General features: G+C 34.8%; 1 protein-coding gene and 1 pseudogene across 5 annotated transcripts in view; one reads left to right on the top strand and one right to left on the bottom strand.

Annotated features, from left to right (window-relative positions):
* LOC105453346 (protein abrupt) overlaps positions 1-17,460 on the bottom strand; it is an 81,853-nt gene that overhangs the window by 43,151 nt on the left and 21,242 nt on the right. For 4 of the 5 annotated variants that reach the window (XM_011695205.1, XM_011695206.1, XM_011695209.1 and 1 more), the window contains exons 2-4: positions 8,826-9,164; positions 8,292-8,533; positions 5,686-6,484 (exon numbers count right to left, since the gene is read on the bottom strand). In XM_011695205.1, the coding sequence (XP_011693507.1) occupies positions 5,686-5,895 (210 nt within the window). In that variant the 5' untranslated portion in view covers positions 5,896-6,484; positions 8,292-8,533; positions 8,826-9,164. Of the gene's footprint in view, positions 1-5,685; positions 6,485-8,291; positions 8,534-8,825; positions 9,165-17,460 lie in introns of those variants that run through there. The other variant, XM_011695207.1, reaches the window with a different exon arrangement.
* LOC105453432 overlaps positions 15,372-17,460 on the top strand; it is a 3,383-nt pseudogene continuing 1,294 nt past the window's right edge.

Below are 17,460 nucleotides of genomic sequence, written 5' to 3'. Positions count from 1 at the left end.
ATGGTATGTTCTTTCGAGATAAAATCGATTCCACATTAATTAACAGATTCGTAAGTGAAACGTATCGAACGGTTATCGAAACGCGGGCTTACATATAATTATGTTAGATCTCTGCTGCGCGTGTAGGATCGCTCATTAACGGATCCCCCCGGCGCGGCGCGGGCGCGCCGGGCGCTCCAAGAAGCCGTGAAAACTCGTTAAGCCTGTTTCCATGACACTTCGATATTAATCCCGCCGATCAACCGTCTAACAAAGCGGAGCGCGCCTTTCAGGGGCCGTCAGCGGCGCTAGATAACTCCGTTAACGTTCCATTAATATCCAACGGGCGGCGATGACCGTTCGAAGGAAATGAAATACTTTGTGTCGGCGCGCAGAAATTAACATGACTCGCCCGCGTTCCCTCGACTTCGCAGGCGCGACCGTAAATGTCAGTTGATCTAGTCCACGCTTTAATCATCTGATTTGCTCTCCCGCTACTTTTCACTTTACTCCCTCGGTCCGCCGCCGGGCCACGGCGTAGTTCCGATTTAATTAACAGATTAGAGTCCGCGCAATTAGTGTCACTCGCTCGACCCCCCCCCCCGTAACGAAATCAAACTTACTTTAATGTGTGTTTTTTAAATGCGACACAGTTTCTTTTTCCGTAAAAAAAAAAAAAGAAAAAGAAAAAAAACACTGCAGGCTTTTTGGCAAGAGGCTCGATAATATTTATAGATCGTAAAAAAAATTGGACGTTACATCGAGTTTCCATCTCGCGACTCTCTGGTGAAGATTTATCTCGAACCGTCGATGAATTTATTTCACGAAAATAAATCGACACCGCGAGTGGAGAACATCCTGATCGGAACACGATCGATCCTGCTGTTGCGATTTACAGGATGACGCTCACAAGCGGAACGACGTATGGCGCGGGAAGCATTTGTTATCGTCAGAAGTTCGCTATATAACAACCGCTATTCGTATTTTGGCAAATATCATTGCGGGTACGGTTCGATAACCGGACGATTCGTCATCGGCTTCTGGCCGATAGTCAAATGAACGAGTTTGCCGTAAATCGACGCGACAATGCAACGACGCATAAATCATCCGTCGTTCAGGTGCGCCTCTATCAGAGGCTTTCGGACGGTTTCGTTATCATTGGCGCATCGCACGTGCATCGCGCTAAATCAAATCGGAAAATATTTTCGGAAGGACACGATCGCGCGAATGCGAGCGAGCTTATCGGACCGTGTTATTTGCCGAGCAAATGGCGGGCCGATTAACGCTACACGATAATTAATACGGGAAATAAAATGAAAATGATATAATAAAGTGTCCAGCGTAGCGGTAAATATTCTCCCGGAAAAATAGCCCCCGGGACAACGCCCCGGTTCGGCTGTTGCGCGACGCAATAGTTTGTTATCGCGATTTCCACTGAGGAGATTCAGCACGGTCTGTCTCCCTCTCTTTCTCTCTCTCTCTCTCTCTCTCTCTCTCTCTCACACACACACACATACATACACACACACACGCCCCGCGAAAAACATCTCATATTTTTATTTTTATCGTTAGTCACATTCCCCGAAATTTCTCATGTACACGCGAGAGCGTCTCTTTATAGCTGTTGGCGTTGATTACGCCTGCGTTCGAGGCCATATCGGCCATAAGCATTATACACGGCGCTGTTTATACGCTAACAATAAGTAGGCGATCGTCGAAACCAATACGGAATCCTACGTCATCGCGCAAGTGGGCAAACAAAAAGCGGGTAATACGGTAGAGCGTATGCTATTAATGCCGACATAATGGTAACTCCTGTTGCCGCTTCGTTGTAAGAAGACTGTTAATACCGATGATCTCTCTCTGCTCTCTTCTCCCCCCCTCTTTCTCTCTCTCACCCGTTGTTAGGTACAACGTAGCCGGCCGGCCTTAATGTAATTGTGTCCGGAGGTTCAAGCGATATGGCATAAAATCCTGCGCCATCGCGTCGTGTGTCCACGTAGCCGGCGTGACGTAAGCACAGCTTGGCCAACGTGTAAGCTTTATTAACTCGCCTCGAGTACTGCCCGACACTTAAAATCAATTAGTGGTACGCGTCAATTAGAAAGTCGGCCGCTTCATTCCACGTCCGAGTCATTCTTTGGACGACAAGCAGTCGTTTCGACGCAGAATAATACTCGAGGATGATGAAATCCGACGTGGCATAATAAATGCCATCATTTTAGAAGAGGCAATAATATTGTTAGTATTTTTTGTGTACGACATTATACGACGAATTCCTCGTCGGAATGCCGATTAATCGATTGTCCGGTAATACTGCTCGGTACATTGAATAAAACCGTCTTATGTCAATAGATTATCTATTCAACTTTGTTATCTGAAAGTCTTTGATACTTTCAGAAGTAAAGTCGAAGATCCCGATAATTTGTTTTCCCGATTACTAGGCGTTAACGCGAACAAAATAAGGTATTATTTGTCAAGTTTTCTGTTAGACTTCCGTCTCATGCCGAGTCCTCCGCTCGGAAGAATATCTACATATCTATATGGGACCACGATCTATAGAACGTTGCCTCGAGAAGGCGGTGATCAAAAGCGAGTGCATGCGGAGGAAACAGGTTCTCGGAGAGATACCACCGACTGTTGACAACATCACGACGATATGTCGAAGTGATCGATTGTGTCTCGCGTGAAAGGGGAGGATCTCCGTTAGCGATGACTCGAACACCACGTTATTATGCAAATCAAACCGGAAGTCCTTTGTGGGCTACATCGCACACAAGGATACCGTCTTCCCTCGACAATTCTGTAGGATGGATCGCTTTGATAAGATTTCGGATCGATAGAACGCGTCACGATAGATTCTGGCGAAATGTCCGATTGCAGGAGTGACCCTTTTCGAGAAAAATGTAAATATTTATTTATAGACGTTTATAATGTGAAAAAAAATCCCGCGAAAAAGGGAGACATGAAGTTATCAAATGTATATATCACATAATACTGTTTTATCTCAACAATTATATTTAATTGCGATAATTGCGTTATTCCCCTGCGTGATATTATTTTCATTTTTGTCCTTTTGATGTCACGCTTTGTCAAGGAAAATCTAATAATTAGCATTGCATAAATATTAATTATTGTTTCTTTCATAATTCAATATACCGCATTGCAGTTATTTATATATATTTTTTCGAAATCCAATTCTCTCTGAGAGGATAGCAGCGTGCAATCGCTCTTGATGATTTTACGATGATTTGTAACATCCGGGATTTATGAGGCAATAACCGGCCTGATTGCTGCGTGTGTCTGTTCGCGAATCAATTAGAGTATATAATTACTACCAGAGTTATTATAACTTCACGATTGCAGTAATGCGCAAAATAAGATTCTAGAGTTACTTTCACCCACTTACGCGCTTTATGTCTATCAGAAATGAGGATATGAACTACTTCATCTATGAAACAATTCAAGAAAAATGAAGTGGATAAAGATATAAAAAAAAAAGATTAAAAAATATTTTTTTTTTGACAGTACATATTAATTTTGTATTTTTATTTTACACGAGCCATCGGGATACATATTGCGAACTCGAGTAATATTAATTGAAGCATGAAGAAAATGATGTATTGATTTTTAAAAGAATAGCAACAGAATATCACATTTCCATGTAGCAACATATACATATGAACATATACCCACACATTTACGTTTTAAATGTATATATATATAGAAAATATATACATTTATATAAGATAAAAGATCTATAATCTTCTTATATCTTCTTAAATTTCTTATTCCATTATTGTTAACATTCAAGCTCTTCAATTTCAAACATTTTAATATATTAATTTATGTTCACAAATGTCCAGCAATATTAATAATGTAATATAAACACAAAATTCAGTATTTATAATAGTTGCTAAATGAATTAATAATAATTGTAAAATTAATGTTATTAAATTTACGGTTTCCACCAATGTATTGAAATATAACGCAACGAGAAATGTTACGCGAATTTGCTGTTATCTCATTTTTTTTTACAAATGAGATACCGAGATAGACAGGAAACGTGACTTACGAATCCTTCACAGTGTGTGGTATCCACCTCCTATCTACTCTTCGCCGAGAAATGCCTACTTTCTTTCTTCAGATTTTCTTTTATTCCCTCTTAACAATTTGCATCTAACCCACACCGAGCGCGGCATAAAACTTCTCCGACCCTCGTGAAATCATAATACGGAAAGACCGTTCCCCATCGTTTGTTCAGGTAAAAGCATGCGGATTTGCTAACCGGTCGCAGAAGAAATGACGGCGGTTGGTACGGCATTAGAAAAACATCTCGATTTTAACTACAAATTGAAGAAAACTAAGACACGTTTGATAATCCGTATGAGAGAACTTGCATTACTTCCATCGTTCTCTAACAATAAGAAAAGAAAAAGCTTCGTAATGAGTATATTTAGATAATGATAGGCAAAATTTGGAAAAACATTTCGAAGAAAGATGATACGATAAGATATTCAACATTAGATACATGATTTCTTTTATTTTTTAAGTAGTTCAGATTTATTATTTTTAATGTTAATTTCTCATGCAATATATGTGTAAATTCTCGGTTCTTATTCATGAGCAATCTTATTATAGAAAGTTAAAACGCCGAATAAAACACACCAGCGTCACTGACTACACCCATTAACGATCTAAGATTAGTCGGCCGATCTGAAGGTAGAATTATTACTGGAGCGGCTAAAATTAATGATATACGACTCCCCAAATTCGACTCTGTATGACGCATTCGTAGTCATCAATAAATACTGTGTAACATTCAACATGGCACCTGCATTTTGATAGACATTATTATAAAACATTATAACGAATGATATAATTTAAGAAATAAATAAATAATATCAATAGATATTAGGCATATTTATTAACTCGTTATGAAGCGATATGCTCGTCCGTTCATCGAAATAGCTATTAAATTCAAGTTTCGTGAATTCAAGTGAAATAAATTATAATATAAATATTCTTGAAAGAAGATGATATCAATTTCCATAAATAGAGTTTAAGTAGTGCATTACACGATTATCAATTATGATTTCGTTACACCACCGCAGTGTTAGCGTTTCCACACACATTGTGTCATACGCGACCCTGACTCGACTTTCCTACTTTACGATCGAGTTACACATGCGCTCGCACATGCAGTGACCGCTAAATTACATTCCTTGACTCTGTGATTCAATAATGCATCGCTGCGAAATTCAATAAGTTTTATAAATTTATGCTAAAATTAAAATATTAGACGTTAGCTAAACCAAAATGGTATTCATATACTTCTCTGTTGCAAATTACTTGTATCTCATATCAGCCGTATAATATTAACGAAAATTAAAATTACATATTTTTTTCTCTCTTCCCATTTTTTCAATGTATTCAACGAAATTTATTCGTTATAGAAAACGCATGCACAATAACATCAATTGTCTTTCTTAATAATTATTATACCCTAACGAATATTAGTAACCGTATTAAAACATTCGTGAATGACAAATTAGGTAATTAAATTTAATTCGATGTGTTAAAGTAACTTTAATCTCAACTAGAAAGTTCGCTAAATAATTTAACAGTTCCGTTTCCATTGACCGTCTGTCGGCCGTAGCTAAGCTAAGGAAGTAAGAAAAGGATTAAAAAAAAAAACACACTGACCTTGAGCAGGTTTCGGAAGTACGGACTGCATGCCGAAAGAACGATCTTGTGCGCGGTGAAGCTGCAGCTGTCGCAGGCGAGCGTGACGTCGACGAAGTCTTCCACATCCCTCAGCTGACGTACAGAGCTGAGGATGCTTGATTGAAAGTCGTTCCATCTCAGAGAGTATTGCTGCTCTCCGCCAATTGACGAGGACGAAGAAGCCGCCATGGCGTCCGTCCCCTTGAGAATCACGACCCGCGGTGCTATCGTGCTCACACTCTCCTCGCCCGCGCGTCTCACTCTACCCTCGGACACTACTTCACCTTCACAAAGTCTCCTCGGATCGGATCGCACTCGCGCTTCTTTTTTTTTGTTTTGTCCGTTCTCTATTCCGTGAGAAGGTCCTCGGCGTGGAGGGGGGATTCAATCGCGCCCGAAATTAATCGCCGGGATCAAGTTACGGCGAAATAACCTGGTCGCGATACAATTGTTCGATGCTTCGAAATGGATCGTCACAGATACCTCTTACGCAATGGCTGTTTGTCAGAAGTGAAAGCCAACAAATGAAAGCTAAGCGCCCAAATAAAAGTAGGTACAGGGGAAACTTCGCGTACACCACGTTGAAGAATTTCATAGTACTTGGGTCATGATAGAAGTGGCACCGCGCGGTAAAACGTCGGACTGAGAGCACGAAATGATAGACGGTTGCTGTGTGTAATGTGTATGTACTTGGCGCGAGAGACGCTATTGCTTATTTTGATGGCTAGCGATTGGGCGTCCTCGATTGTTTTCTGAAAGTGTGGCAATCTCCTGTTACCTATAAGGAAACAAATAGCAACGTATGCGTACAATACAAAGTAAACAAATAGACGTTCTTCGAACGACATTCTTCTGTCTTCGACAGATCACTATACTCTGATATACGAGTTAAAAGTGCGTCTGCAATATAGCACATTCTCGACAATTGTTTCAAAACATAATTTTTCTTTAAAACTGAAACATCTTACATTCTTAAATTAATATTAATATTTAAATTAATTATTTTTTTAGCATTAAAAAATTGTTTTATTCTCTTAATATATTATATATATGAAGAATTATTACTAGAATTTCTAGGTGATAAATGAATAAAATCTATATTATTTTTTAATCATTTTCTAAATATTTACAATTTGTAATGTAATTAAATTGTATCAAGTTTTTTCTTTTGCTTAGTATAATAAACAAGTATAATAAAAATAAATTCTCGATAATTGCTCTTTCAAAAATACGTCAATATAAAAAAATATATTCAAGATAAGAAGATAACGATTAAGCAGCTTGGTTTATTATAATTTATGTACTGCGCATGATGTTATTGATAATTCATGTATATATTCATGTATATGTAGATAATTCATGTATATAGGTTGATGAAACTTTTATGCAGTTCCCGGGAATCAAAGATTACATTTTTAATGGTTACTGACTGGCCAATTGTCCATGAAAATTTAAATATGTAATTCGTAACGGACGCATTATGCGTTACATTTTTAATACTGGATTCGTTGGAGACGATTAAAATTTAAATTTTAATGCGCCATTCGTAATGAACAAATTAAGTATTATCTTGCCAATGTAAAACTCACCGCTAATGGAATTGTTCAATCGACCTTAGCATGCGCAATCGTCCGATGTAATATATTTTTACATTTATTTCGTAAACCTTTCAGCAATCCCCACACGTTGTTTATGCCGAAATCATAAAAGCCACGAAAATCCCAATAAAAATAGCAATACGTGTGCGGTATTATCGTGTTCGTTCAATCGTGAAGTTCATGACAATTAAAAAAGTTAATTTAATAAACTCAAGAATGCTTATTATGATTCACATATAGTTTATTATATAAATAAGAAAAGATACATGACAAAATTGATAAGAATCAGCTTGTATCTTTATTATCGTAGAATTGTGCCAATAAAATAGGTATTCGATAATTTACAACAATACTCATAGGAATCTACAAATTTGTATCATATAAGTAAAAAAAATTAATGTAACATTAATTTCATCTTGTGTAAAGAGAAATTAATATGTTTAAAAATACTACGCAAAAATAAATTAAGCAATCTGCATTAATTAGGTTTGAAGATTACAAAATCAATAATTGAATGTAAAAGGCTACAAGCCGAAGATAAAAATGCAAGATAAAAATGCGCTTTTTAATAATAAAACAATTTAATTTAAAATTTAATCCATTTCGATTCCCGTATTTTCAACCGATGTGATATTCTGAATTCTTTTTACAAAAGATTTATTTCAGGAATAACTTATATAAAAATCTAATTCTCTACATCAGGATACAATTAGGTTATTCTTATTTTTTTGTGCTAAATTTAATATTTCTAAAATTGATATTTCGAACCGAATGCACTTAAAGTGTTGTGATATAGAGTGACGTGGATAGAAAGCGGTTTGCTTTATTAACGTCATATATGTCGTACAGATAAAAACACACTTGCTCTTCAAGGGTATAAATATTAAAATCAATCATTGATTTTGAAATAACAAAAGCTTTATTTTTCTCTATATTAATAATAATAATATATAAATTACTGAGATAAATAATAATAAAAAATAATACCTTAGAGAGAGATGTCCAGCGTTGAATTTCTTGGATGCTTCTTCTTTAGTTTTAACAGTACCAAATAGTATCAGATACTGTAGTACGAAAGTATAGTATCTGCTGAATAGTTCCCCGAAATTGAAGTTTGGCTACTTTCTTTCTATTTTGATTATTTGGCCTTTTTGCTCATGTAATATTGATAATCAGATATTTTTCGAGGAACTATTTGCATTAAGCCATCCCGGTTTCTGGTTTGTAAGCTGTTAACAAAATGTAGTGACAATGTTATTTGATCGACAACTTTTAATCTGATATGAGATGATAGAGACAGAAAGCCATATGTTAATTTAATCATGTTCAAATATTACTTTTTATATTAATCATACAATATTAATATTTCAATTGATAAACATAGTTCAAAGAATAACTATATTTCTCTTTTTTTTTATTTTCTATCTTTTTTATTCTATTTTTAATATTGTTGTTCAGTAACTATCATTTTATACTCTTTTATACATGCTATTTTTAGTGTATATTTTTTAGTGTATTTACCCTATGATAGAAATAAATCTTCTCTTTTTCTCTCGCCCCTTCTTTATGTTTAACTGTTCCTCGGAGATGTCAGTATATATCACTTTTTCGCGCATACCGAAATGCTTGCACCTTCTGCCCTTCTGCGTCGCGGTCGACGCGTCAGTCCGACATCCAGTGCCGGAAAATGAGCCTACAAAGTTTCTCTTTCGCTGTTTTATCCTCGATATTAATGACAGAGACACTTTGTCTTATCCTGGTGTTCTTGCTTACCATTCCCCTTCCGGTTTTTATTCACTTTTTGCCTTTCTTTTCTTTCTCTTCTCGTTTATTTCTTCTGTTTTTAGGTTACCCTTTTTTCTGTAACAAAAATGTAATTAACATAAATTAAATGACTTAGATTCGATTTCAGCAAGTAACACGAGGAAGGCATTAATAACTCTTGACGACTGAATTGTGAATTTGTAGACTTGTATTTAAGTACTAATTTGGATGACGAAGACAATGGTTCGATTAATATAGTGATTAATTATTACCGCTTATTATTAAATACTAAAATGACAAAATGAATAAAGAGTTACACTGAATAGTCTTGATTTATTAATTTTTGCATGCAAATGAGGAAAGGAAAAAAAAATAATGCTGCTATGTTCATGATAAAGTTAAAAATCAGAGACAGCATCATTTGGATTCCCTCTTTCTCTTTTGTGTTCTAGATTATTAGTAAAAGTTTCATTTAAACATCAATGACGAGATCGAAGGAAAAATTGTGCAACATAATATTTAATAAAAATTCTGTATATCAAATTCTGTAGATTTTGATTGTCAGTCGAAATTACAACTGACAATGAGTCACTTTTATAGCATCGCTATAAAACAATTAAAAAAGAATAATCAAAGAAAAGCGTATGCGATACCTATACTTGAATCCTATACTTGCAAAAATGAACATACCATGTTAATCTATTCGCAAAAAAATACTTCGTAACGGAATCTTCTGAACATTATTCAGTTTACGATCGTTTTATCCGCATGTTGGTCTTTACTCGATCGAAATGTCCCGCAGAATTCTTGATTTTTCAAAACTTTTACAGGCGTCGTGACACTTAATGTTCGGTTGAATGCACACGCGTTGTGTGTTCTTGCGGGGTGATATACGGCCGATAACGGTACGTTTGTGGAAAGGCTCGTAGGCCTGTAATCGACTAAATAAGCGATTAAAAAATTTTTGTCTGAATCATTTCTCAGGAAACTTGTTTAACGTGAATACTATATAGATCGACTGGTGGAATTCTTATGTTAGCATGAAGACTTTTGTTGCATATTTGTCGTATATTTACCACATTTGTCGAATATTAAGAAATTTTTATGAATGTGATTCGGCTTAAATATCTTTGTTTAATTTGATTTTTAGGTAGTTAAAAATAATTCGAGAAAACATTTGCAATATTCATAAAAGGAAATATTTTAAAAATCTCTACAATTTGTGTAAATTTTTTCATCATCATATTACGCATTAATTAAAGTTTAAGTTTCATCATGAATTTCAAATGATAACTCAAAAAATAATAAAAATAATGACATACATAATAAGTAAAAAATAATATTGACATACATACATACATACATTGAAGATGCATTAACAGCGTGTGAAAAGAAAAGGATTACTTCTAATAAAGTTTTTCTAAGCGCGCGTGTGCATTACGTTCGCAATTACCGGACGATTGCACGATGAGAAGCTGGTTACTTGCGTCATACACGGAAGAGTCATCGTAGAATTATTTTTCATTTACGATGCCCCTAATTGTAAATCATTCGAGTTTTACGATCGGTAGTAAACATCTCTTTCCGTCGTACATCGATTACTATAAATACAAGTACGATGTCCGTCGCGTTCTCTCTCTCTCTCTCTCTCTTTCTCCCTCTCTCTCCCTCTGTTTCTTAGTTCACTTATTGCGCGTTACCAATAAAGACACAGATTCAGATCCAACTTCTGCTTTATATGTTTACATACGTTAGATGTGATGGTGATTTTCCGCTAATAATTTATTAACCGGATAAAATCTGTCGATCAACTCGCTAGTGCCATAAAATATTTTTTGTATTTATTAAATAAATATTTATTAAATATGAAATAATGCATAAGCAATATAGCATGGTACAATAAAGCATATGCATACAAGCTACAAGAATTGCAATTTACAAAAATTTAAGCACGTAATAACAACAGCATTAATAATAATTTGATATTTTTTATGTAACCTGTGTATATCATTTACATACACATATGTATATAATTTTACACGTGTGTATACATAAACTTTATATATTTAAATAAATATGTTAATAATTTTATTTAAAAGTATACCATATTATTATCGTTGTTATAATGTTAAGATATGCATTAATTGAAGAGTCATGCAGCTCAAAGATCAGAGATTCTCATTTAAGAAGATACAAAGAGAAAAAAGAATTACTAATAATGACAACAATAATAACAATAACTCTAGTTTAAAAAAGAAAAAAAGACACAAAGAAGAGAAGTAATATTCTGGAAATCTATGATTAAGATAGTGCAATAATAATACCACACTGTAAAACAGAGGCATACCTAAATAGAAATGTTTAATAGGCGCTATTAAAGTTAAAATTTCATATGAAGTAACGGTACAGAAAAATTGTGGTCGCGTGTATTCGAAACTGCATTTGCGACACAGTTACAAGATCCGAGAAAGATCCTAACGTCGTTGAGTGATATAAAAATCTTAATGTAGCCGTTGTACATTTTACGTGACACTTCATTCACAAGCCGGAGATAAATGCGAAATTTATACACCAACAAGATGCATAACAGTTTCGCGATCTCTTCCTCCCGAATGTTCTACATTTTACCAATTTAATTTTCATTAAAAACAAACTCAGTGACATCGCGCTTATCGGCCGGTGCTTATCAGAGAAATGTAAAGCTTGATCGTGTTTGCCTGCACAATGTACGATCGCCTTCGCCGCTTTAATTACGAAAATAGCTCGATCATGCTGATAGCGGCCGCGTTGTTTCGCATTTCCGCGTATATGGTAACGCTGTATAAACAAGCTGCCCGAGATATCGCGGAGTAACATATGAGCGTAGTCTGGAAAAAGCCGCGGCTACGTATGTACGTAATGCAATTACGACGTACGTGTCACGAATTAAAAGTACATAAGTCGCAGCGATTACGCATTACGAAATATACTGTTACATTGACTTCGAAAGTGGCCTGATAATCACCGATCTATTTTTAAGACAGCTGACGAAACATGAAAGCTGATGATAATCGAGAATCAGATGTCAATCGATGCTGCAGAAAAAAAATACGATTTCAATATTGATCGTAAAATTCTGTGAAAAAGGCGCCGAGAGGCGATCAATAAACTGAAAGCCTCTAATCATATATTTACATCATTTATAGCCATTGCGTAAAGTATGAACGCATAGCTGAAGTTAACGTAACTTGCAATTAAAAAATTTGCGTAACAAATAATTATAATAAGAGTGCATTAACTTTCCTTGAAAAACAAATTTGATATTGATACGTGTGTATTTACGGGAGGGTTCGAAAGACAGGAAAGAAAGTAAGTGTACGTAACTATAGTCAGCATTCGGATCTGATACAAAGTAAAAGAATCTTAATGCAGGCGATTACATTCGCTGCAAGTGTGACTTAAGTATTGCACCTTGCGGCTGCAACAATAATATATCGAGCATATCAAAAGTATGCCCGCGAGCAATCACATATTATGAAACTGACGTAATGATCACGGTTTCGCAAGAGCGTAGCTAGAAAGCGTTACAGCCTGCGGAATGCGCCTTATCTATCTTTCCTTCCACGACTCCGTACTTGAATGTGCATTTCACCCGATCGGCGCAGCGGCTTACATCTTTCTACTGCAGAAAACCAAAGCCCGTGATAGATACGCTAGTCACAAACGCAATTGCTGATACCGCGAACGTTTATCTTCGCATCGTCGATCATGTGTTCGATTCGGCGCAGTCATGTGTGAGAATCGGGAAGAAAACAATAGCTGGCAATTAAGTACCCAGAAATTCGATTTCTCGGAATTATTGCAGTTGGCTTGAATGCGCATACATTGTTCTAATCGGAAATAAAAATCGAGGTTATATAATTTTAAAGGTGTTACATTTATTGATGTAAAGGACGGATTAATTTTACTTTCCTTTTATGTGTTTATTGAGGCAATAATTAAATTCTTTCTTATAATTAAAATTATTTTAATTTGGTAAAAAAATGTATATATCTCAAAATTCGGAACTTTTATTTAAATTTGACAGAACCAAAACTTTGTATTTTTTTTTAATTAAAATTTACTTGAGAGAATTAAAATTTAATCTTTTAAAATTATTCACGCAAACATTTATTAATATTAATATTTTAAGTAATATATTTTAATTAAAATTACGTACAATTACAAAATTGTATTATTGTGCATGGGAAGAAAAAGCACTTTTCTTGATGCAAAAATGACTTTGCCTAGTGTTTCAGTAAAACACTTTCGCTATTTGATTCGTATGTTTTTTGCTCGGGTATTTACTGACTTGTGAATGTGTAAAATCGCAACCGCGAGAACGTAAAACAGAGCGTGCCACGCGCGGCAACGTGTGTGTTGGGGGCATTCCATTGTATCGTATGAATGAACCACGCCGTCCGGGAATATATTTCGACTGATCGATCGACGTCTAAACTGTTCTCGGCACGACATCGAAGCGCAAATATAACTTCGGCATCTGTCAGTTAATGAAAAATGCGAATCACGCGCTTTAAATTCTGCATAATTTTGAAATATTTCCATCAATTTAAATCAAAATTTTATTTTTAAAAATATATATTATAATATATATATATATATATATATATACATATGTGTATGTACATGTGTGTGTGTGTGTGTGTGTGTCTTTTGTGTATGTGTGAGTGTAAGTGCAGATATATATGAATAAATACATCGATAGATGAATAATTTATCTTAATATTATGTAGATTGACGTTTTCTTTAAGCGACTAATAAATGCACAGGAAAATGAAAAAGTAGAGAGTAATCATAAAAAAACTAGCCGCAATAAATTACAAAGTACATAAATACTAAATTAAATAGATACTAATAATTAAATAAATACTAAATGAAACGCAATAAGAAAAAAGTAAAATAAAATAAAGAGAAAGAAGTATAAAAAGAAGGAAAAATAAAGGAAAAAGAAAAAGTAAACGGAACAAAAGAGAGCTAAATACACGTGATTCCAAGTTCTGAAAATTATATTGATAAATGCATTTAGACCAAACATACCATTATCTCACATATAATATGGGATAATAGACTAAAATAATATATGTTCTATATTATGTTAATACACATATAAATATATGTATCATGTTAATATATAAATTATTTTATTATGTCTGTTATTTCTTGATTATCTTTCTTAATGATGATGACTTCCTTAAAATCTTTTTCTTAAAATCATTGTCTTTTTTTTCTCCATTTTTCGATAAACGTCAATTAAACCCCTATGGTGGAATAGACTTGAATTGCATATTCTTGAATTGAACAAACCTCGTTCTTATGATTCTGCACACAGATAATAATAAATATAAACTTTCCGTTCTTTCTTATTGTTAGACAGAATATACTGACAAGTATATTTTATGTATTCAATATAAATTCACCTTCTTCTCTCTATGCTTTTCAAATTAGAGAAAGAAAATAATCCTATCAAAGTTTTTTTTCTCTATCTAAAATAGAATACATGCAGCGTATGATCGGAATGAAAAGTTTGTCCTTATTATATCGATTCTACAGAATGTTATTTAATCATTTAGAAGTCGAAGACGGTCTATAGGATGTTTCGTGTAAATACAGTACTCTATTTCATGTCAAAATATAAGCATTTATTTCTGGAAGTGTTTTGTTTTCAAGATATATTATTCTTTAATATGCATTAATATGCATATATACAATATCTTAAAAAAAAATTTTTCGAAAATCTGGATATAAATTTCATTTATTATCTTATGCATAATGTCTTGTAACGTAGATCAATAAAATCGATTATTACATTAAAAATTAGTTTTACTCATATAAGAAATTGCATAAAATAATAAATAAATATTTAGGTTTTCATATAATGAAAACAAAGTGTAAAATAAATAGATACAATCTTTTATGTTAAGAATATGTATGTACAAAAAAAAATTGATAAATCTATGAGTTATCTATGAGCTATTTGACACGTTAATTCTACATTTTGCTTAAATTTCAAAAGTAATATACATCGAACAATACAGTCGGATAACGCATAAGCAACATCGAATGATGCTGATTAATAACACTGCTTAGAATCAATTACGGTGAATTTATCACTTTTAACCGGAAAGCTTGGGAGACCTGGAGTACCTATTCGCTTTTTCTGCCCGACCAATGATGCTTTGCATACCATTGTGTACGACGTGCGTACACAAAGAAATATTCTACACGCGTAAAAAAAAAGCGCGCGATCTGCATATGTCGTTAGGAATGATCGATGAACCCGGGCGGGTAAAGCCTGGGTACAGCCGTCATTAACGCAGCCGCTTTTTGCGCGCACGTACGAGCGAGTACGATGCTTGCAATGACAATGCCGCGATTCTCCTTGCAGAATTTTTGTGCGATTTATCCGACCGCCCGACGAAAATCGGTTGATCCGCCGCGTAAGAAGTAACGAAATCGACGAATGAGCACCGCGAAAGAAAGAGAGAGAAAGAGAGAGAGAGAGAGAGAGAGAGAGAGAGAGAGAGAGAGAGAGAGAGTCATTTGCAATTTAATCCCTCATGCATTATTTATTACCTCTAACGATCGTCGTCGTTTCTCTTACGCTTTTCAGGAATAATCTGTTTTCGCGATTCAAACTCTGACAATGACAGCATAAAAACAAATAGATAAATATATTGGACGAATTAATTTGTTTTCAAGTCCGCATTCTCTCTCTCTCTCTCTCTCTCTCTCTCTCTGTCGCAGGATTAATCAAGTATTTATATTAATTCTATTCTATCATCTGTTGAGATAAGAAACTCCATTATACTTTCTTCAATATTCTTGATATTCTTATTCGTCATTCTCTTTACTATTTGAACTTTTCAGTTTTTTCTAAATATTATTCATTTGAAGCTACCGTGTTCTCTTAATTTCATAAATCACTTCTCGATCTGCATTCATTTCATTTCATTTTGCACTTTCATTCATATGCATTCACATGCATTAAGAAAAGATCCTTAAAATAACAGTTTTCACAGAGAAATATTCTGCATGCAGCATCAGTCACGAGATTTCCGCGAATCGGCGATTATTTCGCATTTCAATAGCAATCGCCAAAGGTTGACGATCGACAGTGAATGGAAACTGTCGTCAACGATATAGTTTTCGATGGTTTCGGTGTCGCAAGTAAACGAGGCCGGGATCTCCACCTTGCAGCAGTTCGCACTTTACGTGTCGGACGCGCGCACGAGCAATTTGCATGCTGAATTTCATGCGACGCGACGGCCACGCATGTTTTATTAACGCATCGGGCATGATTACGTTGGTGAAGACGGACCGCCCGGTCCGTCCAATAATTGAATGGCGATCGCTCAGATAACATAATAATAAGTCAACTATCATCCCACCAACGTCATCACCACCAACAACAATAACAACACCATCATTACCGTCGCGAACGCGATGGCCAGTGGCCAGATGACTTTCACCTTCCAGCGTATGCACGCGTCGTTACACATGGAACGAACGCGGCCCGGCACTGTCTGTGTGTGACGTCCCGGGCACGTAACTGTGTGGTAATTTCGGGAGATAATAGCGTCCCGGTTAATTGGAGTCTTTCGTGTACGGATGCGCGCTGATTGAATATCGACGAAGAGATTGTAGTAGGTAATTATCCTGAGAAATTCATTGCGCAAGATTGACTCCGGGAATACGTCGGAATAGCAGAGGGAATGATTTCTCGCATAATGAATGACATCATAGCGAAAGAAATTGAAATGAGAAGTTGTTTGATATTGATTTAAAAAAGAGTTACTGTAAAATATTACATCTTTTAAATTACAAAACTCAAATCTTTAAAAAAGGAACAACGATTGACATTCACGTACGACGAAGAATAAATTATAAATTTGGCATTTTTGATCATCGCATGGATTGCTATTTTAATATTAATGAATTATAGACATTTGATTATCTATATACTTTATTTAGAAACCCGCACCGGTTGGCATATATATAATATAATCTTATTTTAAGAAGGATCCAGCGCTACTCTCTAGTCAATAAACAGTTTATTCTTAAAATTGTGTAAAATAACGATTAAAATAATAATATTAAAACATTATCAACTATCTCGCTAATGTCATTATATATAATCATTATTAATTTTATATGTCAGTAAATATTTAAAAAAATGACAAAATTAAAGTTATAAGGCTCTCATTTGACTTAAGTACCAACTGCAGAAAATAAAATATGAATGATGTTTATTTACTATTATATCTTTAAAAAATGATAAATAAAATATAATCTAAATTAAAAATGTATAAATTAACATTTTTTATCATAAGATCGGAAGAGCACACGTCTGAAC

This window comes from Wasmannia auropunctata, unplaced genomic scaffold (genome assembly GCF_000956235.1).
Source record: "Wasmannia auropunctata unplaced genomic scaffold, wasmannia.A_1.0 LD336000.1, whole genome shotgun sequence".
Lineage (NCBI taxonomy): Eukaryota > Metazoa > Arthropoda > Insecta > Hymenoptera > Formicidae > Wasmannia > Wasmannia auropunctata.
Note: the sequence above shows the minus strand (reverse complement) of the source record. Positions and strands in the feature narration are given on the sequence as shown.